This window comes from Rattus norvegicus, chromosome 8 (assembly GCF_036323735.1).
Source record: "Rattus norvegicus strain BN/NHsdMcwi chromosome 8, GRCr8, whole genome shotgun sequence".
Classification (NCBI taxonomy): Eukaryota; Metazoa; Chordata; class Mammalia; order Rodentia; family Muridae; genus Rattus; species Rattus norvegicus.
This window is the reverse complement of record NC_086026.1, coordinates 27,621,614-27,628,045: the sequence shown is the minus strand read 5'-3', so window position 1 is coordinate 27,628,045 and position 6,432 is coordinate 27,621,614. Positions and strand designations below refer to the sequence as shown.

Sequence of the window (6,432 nt, the reverse complement as noted above, 5' to 3'; positions counted from 1 at the left end):
GAAGAAGCAGAAGCAGAAGAAGGAGGAGGAGGAAGAAGAGGAGGAGGAGAAGGAGAAGGAGAAGGGGAAGGAGAAGGAGAAGGAGAAGGAGAAAAAGAAGTCTTCTGACTCTCCTAGAAAGCTGAGAGGTTTGTTCAGGAATGCACGCACACATACATATAATGAATAAGTAAATGTTAAAAAAAGAAGGTAGTTAGACCGCCAGAAGAACTTCCTAGTAAGGTGGCCAGGGATAAGACTTTGTGATAACCTTCTGTTTAGAGAATACTATCTCTTGGGGAGAGGAGATTCTCTGTTTTCCCTTCACCCTAGGGAACCCAATCTTTTCCAGCTACATGGGCTCCACCCCCTCTCTCCAGGGACAGAGATTCTTTGTCTGGGAACCCAGGCTGGGAGGGAGCAGTTTGGCACCACCTTTCCCTTGCCCAGGAGGGGCACTTGGGAACAGACACACCACTTTGATTTCTCCCTGGGCAAAGTCCCCTGAGTCCTATTTGTCTGCCCCAGCCAACTACAGAGCAGGGTGTCCCCTGACCTGCTGGGGTGGGCACCTTGGGAGGTCTCTCTCTCAGGGTTGGGTTGGGTGGGTGTCTCCCTTGAATGATCTGAGGATGAGGCAGAAGGAATGGAGGGATGGAGGACAATTCCTTTCTTTGGAGATGAAGAGCTTGGGGGACAGTCTGGGGTGTGGCTCAGTGGCAGTGCTCACATAATAGGAGGCACTGGGTTCCATCCCTACTCCATAAAATTGAAGGAAAAAAAAACTTTGAGGGCTGCAGATGGCTCAGTCACTCGAGTGCTTGTTGTACAAGAATGAGGATATGAATCCAAGGACCTGAGTTCAAATCCCCAGCACCCATATAAACAGCACAGTGCCTCAGCCCACACCTAGAATCTAGTCACTCTTGAGGGAGAGACAGGAGGCTCCCTGGGGCTCAGTGTCCAGCCAGACTAGCCAAACTGGAGAGCTCCAGGTTCTACGAGAGACATTACCACCATAGATAAGGGGGAGGAGTGATAGAGAAAGCCGGCCAAGGTCTGTCTCATCTTCAGACATGGATCCGTCATGCATGTACGCACCCCTGTTCCATGCACACACACAAACAGGCATTTACACAGAAGTTGGACAGAGGGTTAGAAGTGCATTTTTGGAGTCAATGGTCAGAGTTTAAAGATGGTACCAAACATCAAATTCCAAATTTCAAGGCTTATGTAGATTAATGGAGGGTTAGAGAATGGTGGAGAGTTTGGGGATCTAGGGTGAGGATTGTGGGAAAGTGGGTTCTCAAAGGGCCGGCTTTGGGATGATGCTGGAACCCTTCCTTTGCAGGGCTCCAGACAGACATTGTCAGGTATTGCTTTAATTAAACCTAACCCTAATCCCTTTAGTCCCATGTCTGAGGGGGAGGCTGAAGATGCGTCTGTCTGTCTGTCTGTCTGTCTATCAATCATCTATCTATCTATCTATCTATCTATCTATCTATCTATCTATCTATCTATCCATCCATCTATCTATCTATGAGATGGGTCTCACTATGTAGCTCTGACTATCCTGGAACTCACTATGTAGACAAGATTGGTCTCAAACTCAGGGATCTGTCTGCCTATGCTTTCTGAATGCTGGGATTAAAAGCATGGACCACTATGCCTTTAATTTAGATGCTTTTATATGTGGACTTTTGGGTGTTGGTTCTCTCCTTGCATCCTCTGGGGTCCGGGACAGAACCCAGGTCATCAGTCTTGGTGGTTAAGTGCCTCTTCTTGCTGAGCTATCTCTCTACTCTGAAGTTGAAGGTTTGATCAGGCGAAGACAGCCTTTGAGAAAGCCAGTCTGAGAGAGACATTCTAGGGCTGGTGGGCGTGGCCCAACATCCCCGTGGTGATGTCCGGCAAGAATGGTCCCGACCTTAGCCAGCCAATCAGCGCGTGGTGCACACTTCGCAAACTTTCCGTGCAGCTGTGGGTCCCCCCTCCCGCCCCCGCCTCCTTCCCGGGCCCCGCCCGGCCAGAGCTCTAGAGCGCAGGGCGCGGCCAGGGCGGGGTCTCGGGCAGTCTCCGGCAGATCCTCACAGCCTCCAGCTGTCCAGAGTGACTGCTCCCGGGAAGACCAGTCCACATCCCCCTTGGCCTTGGTGCACCAGGCCCCGCTGGGATGAGAAGCTGCCGGAGACTGGACCAGCTTCAGGCCGGCCTCTGCCTGCTCCTGGCCTCCCTACAACTCGTGTCCTGGACGCTGGCTGGTGAGCAAGGACTAAGGGCTGGAACAGCACTTGAGGGTGCGAGGGAGACCCCAAAACGCATATGCAAGGGACAGGTCGTTCATATTGGGTGCCATGGTGATGTGGAGACCCTAGGGTCTAGCTGTAGCTGATGCATGCATGTGAGGAGGGGGGTGTTGCCAGGAAAAGTGTGGGCTGTGTTTACAAGCTGGCGTGTGAAGATGAATACTTCCGTGCATAGTGCAATCCCAACACTCAAGAGGCAGCGTTTGCATGTTCGAGATTAGTCTGGGCTACTTACTGAATTCAAGGGCATCTTGGGATGCATAAGCAGACCCTGTCTCTAAAAAGTGTGGTGTGCGAGACATAGGGCTGTAGCTCAGTTGGTAAATGGCTTTTCTAACACATCTCAAGCTCTGGATTTCATCCTCACGACTACAGAAAACCACAATGGTACATACCCACAACCCCAGGACTGGGACTGTGGGAGCAGGAGTGTGAAGTGTTCAGAGCCGATCTGAAGTACACAGTGAATTTGAGGCCAGCATGGGCTATATGAGAGCTTGTCTTTGAAAAAAAAAAACAAACAAACTTATTTTAAGCCGGGTGTTGTGGCACACGCCTTTAATCTCAGCACTGGGGAGGTAGAGGCAGGTGAGTGAGTGTGAGGATAGCTTGGTCTACAAAGTGAGTCCAGGACAGCCAGGGCTGGTTACACTGTCTCAAAGAGACACAAATAAAACAACCCCGCCGCCACCAAAACCAACTATATTTTAGAGAAGTGTGTGCATATGTGTGCCCTTGGGTATGATGGTTGATTGGGACAGTGAAGTGTGGGTGACAGGGCAGTTCTTGGGAGGGTGTGTGTGGTCAGATGCGAGAGTTCAATGTGTCTGAGGAGCTGTAATTCTTTCCCTCCTCTTTCTTCTCTGTTGTATGAAATAGGGTCTCATGTGGCTCAGGCTGGCCTCAAACTTACTATGTAATGTAGGCTGTAGCTTTGAACTTTCTCCTCTATCCTCCAAGTGCTTGGATGACAGGTCATGTGGTACTGGGGGTGGAACCTAGGGCTTCCAGCACACTAGGCAAGCACCCTCTCTACCGAGTTTCAGCCCTAAGCCCATCAGGATGATTTTGAGAGTAATCATGTGTTACAGATGTGTTTATTTGTCTTTGGTTGTCTGTACTTGGGATTTAGGGGTTTATATTATTGCCCATGGGAACATGAGTGTTTGATTCTGAGGTTGGTGGTGAGTGGGATGGACAAATCAGGAACTCAGTTTTCTTTTAAAAATTACATCTCTCTCTCTCTCTCTCTCTCTCTCTCTCTCTCTCTCTGTGTGTGTGTGTGTGTGTGTGTGTGTGTTATACACTTGTGCCACTGAGTGAGTGTGGAGGTCAGATGAACAACTAACTTTTTGAGGGCCAGTCTCTCCTTCCACCATGTAGGTCCCGGGAATTGAACTCAGGTCATTAGACTTTGCAGCAAGCACCCCGCTCCAGTCATTTCACTGACCTGCACAGTTCCCTCCTGCACTTCTCTTGAGGGCTTTACATTATTATCTTCTCCTTTTTTGCCTGAAACTGGCTCCCACCCCTCCTTCCCCCTCCCCAACCCCACCCCCATTCTCCCTAGAGCCACAGCATCAGCACCATGGACAGGGCCCACGGGAGGGCTGCATTGAGGGGCGAGGCGGGGTGCGGCACGAGGCGGGGTGGGGCTGAGCGCCCGCGGGGGCGGCCAAGTTGAAGTTATATCGCACCCCAGCTGCATAATCCTGGGGTGATTTTTCCTGAAGAATTTCTCAGGGCCCCCAAGGGGGTCCCCAGGGCTAAGGGACTGGTGAGTCACCGCTGACGCATGCCCAGCTGTGAGCATGTGGCCTGGTGCCCCAGCCACGCCCCTCGGGGGTTCTGCGGATGGCAATGGTGAGAGGACACAATGACTCTCCAAGTGATGGATGACCAGGGCTTCTATGACCTAGATCACCTCCCAGAAGGAAAGGAAGATGCGTTCTGTCCCCAGAGGTTACACGCACACACTGCCTCTACTTTCCCAATTTCTGCTGAGTCTGGGGAAGTTGCAGACCACGTGCAGAACTCCGCGTTGGCCTATGCCCCATTCCCACGCTCACACAACCTCAGGGTCATGCAACCTCAGGCATTCATTCAGAATACAAGACTCCTGGGACTCCAGGAATGTGCAACTCATGGCCACACCCAGGCAACCCCATCTGCCACCCAGACAGGACCCTTCGGTGTTTTCAGATTCTCACACATGTTTCTCTATGGTCCACAGACAAATGCTGTCATCTTCCACAAGCAGTCGCCCACTCAGTGACTGTCATAGTTTCCCTTGCATTGCGTGGGAGAAATCTGGGGGTTAAAGCCTCCATCTCCAGTTACAAGTCTGGCCTGTGGGTTATACGGTGTGGAGATCTTGCTGCCAGGACCCCTACTCATGCTGAACCATGGCATCAGATTTACATTTTTTTCTTTTTTTACATTTCTTCATTTTGTGTGTGTGCGAGCACGGGAGCTCACGTGTGGAAGTCAGACAACCTGAAGGAACCAGTTCTCTCCTTTCAGCATGTGGGTTACTGGGCTCAAGCTTATATTCTCTGCTTTTACCCACTGAGCCATCTTGGCAAAACTTTTCATCTAATTAACTGCCTATACTTCAACCAGTGGCAAGTCCCATGCTTGCAAATTTTCCTGTACGCATTTTTGGGGAATTCCATCCCTGATCCAGCTGAATCCTACCTGCTTAGAATCCCCACATCTCAGACCCTACCAGGCATCTCCCTAGAGGCCCTGACCAAGGCAGGGAGAGGCGGGGTTGGGGGGAGTTTGGGCGGCTCCTGACCCCTCCCGCACGGGCTCAATGGTCTCTGTGTGTTTCCTTGTCTTGGAGCCATGGGGGGAAAGGTCAGTCAGCTATTGAAAGGTCATTGCCAAGAGGACCCAAGCATCATTTGGGTTAGATGGCAGGGAGGACTTTTGAAATGGGAGTGAGCAGTGACCAAGGGGAGACCCCTTCTCCTCCTGCACAGAAGCTGGGATCTGCGTTAGGATGCAGCTCAGTTGGTAAAGTGTTCACAAGTATCGTAGCATGCACAAATCCTGTGTTCCACCCCAGTGCTGCATAAATGGGGCATGGTGGTGCATGTCTGTAATCTTAGCAATCTGGAGGTGAACAACGGAGGGTCAGGAGTTCAAGACCAGCCTGGCCGACTGTAGACCTTATCTTGGAAACAAAAACAATAAACTGAGCGGGGAAAAGTCCTTCTACCGGATGATGTGGTGGATCTAACTCTTCCCCGACTCCCAGTCCAGAGGGATAACTGGGATGGTCCGAGGGGGAATGACTTTGTGGTTACAGAGCCTGGGAGCTCAAATTCAGCCCCAGGGCGGGTGGGGAATTGTAATCCAAATACTTCTTAATGACAGCCTGGCCACTGAAGAGACAATTACAGATTGGGGGGTGGGGTGGGGGAACAGATGGAAGAGAGAACACCAAGAAAGCAAGATTGATTGTTGACTGATTTCAGACCTGAGCCATGGAGTGGGCCAGATAGAAGGTAGAATGGACAGAGGTGAGGATGCAGGGACCTGAACAAACCGGTCTCTACAAAGTTCGGAGGGTAAAAGGGGTAGCTGGGGCGGGGGGTCTTCATCCAAGTCTCTTCCTCCCAAAGTCTAGTCCCCCAACCCAGTTTTCAGTGGTGAGGTCACTCTGAATGAGGTCTTGGCAGATTTAGCAGGACCTGGCTCTTCCAAGAGTCTGGGTCAGGGGGTTAGTGGGACAGTTTGCTAGGGGAAAGGACAGGCCAGGGGTTTTGGGCCCAGAGGAAGCCCTCACCCGCCCTGCACAAACCATGTGGATTCAGTTAACACTGGCCAAGCTGCCTGGGTGGGGCTGCAAAGATGGCTTGGATTAGGGGCCTGTGGGGCCAGACTTATTCTTTCTTTTCTGGGATGAGAGAGGGAGAAGATCAGGGGGTTATCAGGAATAGATGGTTAGAAGGTGATAAAACCAGTCCAGGTCAGAGGGAGGAGGTCAGTGAGAGTTAGATGGGGAGTCAGAGGAAGTCAAGGAGAGTAAGATGGGGAAGTCAGGGTGAGTTAGGTGGGGGCATCAGAGGGAGGAGGTCAGGGGGAGTTAGATGGGGAGTCAGAGGGAAGAGGTGAGAAGAGTTAGATGGAGAGTCAG

The 6,432-nt window shown here is 51.4% G+C and overlaps 1 protein-coding gene across 2 annotated transcripts in view; it reads left to right on the top strand.

The window, feature by feature from the left end:
• Positions 1-2,043: 2,043 nt before the first annotated feature.
• The window catches only part of Col5a3 (collagen type V alpha 3 chain), a 45,235-nt gene continuing 40,846 nt past the window's right edge, over positions 2,044-6,432 (top strand). Inside the window, exon 1 of one of the 2 annotated variants that reach the window (XM_039082051.2) lies at positions 2,044-2,240. In XM_039082051.2, the coding sequence (XP_038937979.1) occupies positions 2,153-2,240 (88 nt within the window). In that variant the 5' untranslated portion in view covers positions 2,044-2,152. The remainder of the gene's footprint in view (positions 2,241-6,432) is intronic. The other variant, NM_021760.1, reaches the window with a different exon arrangement.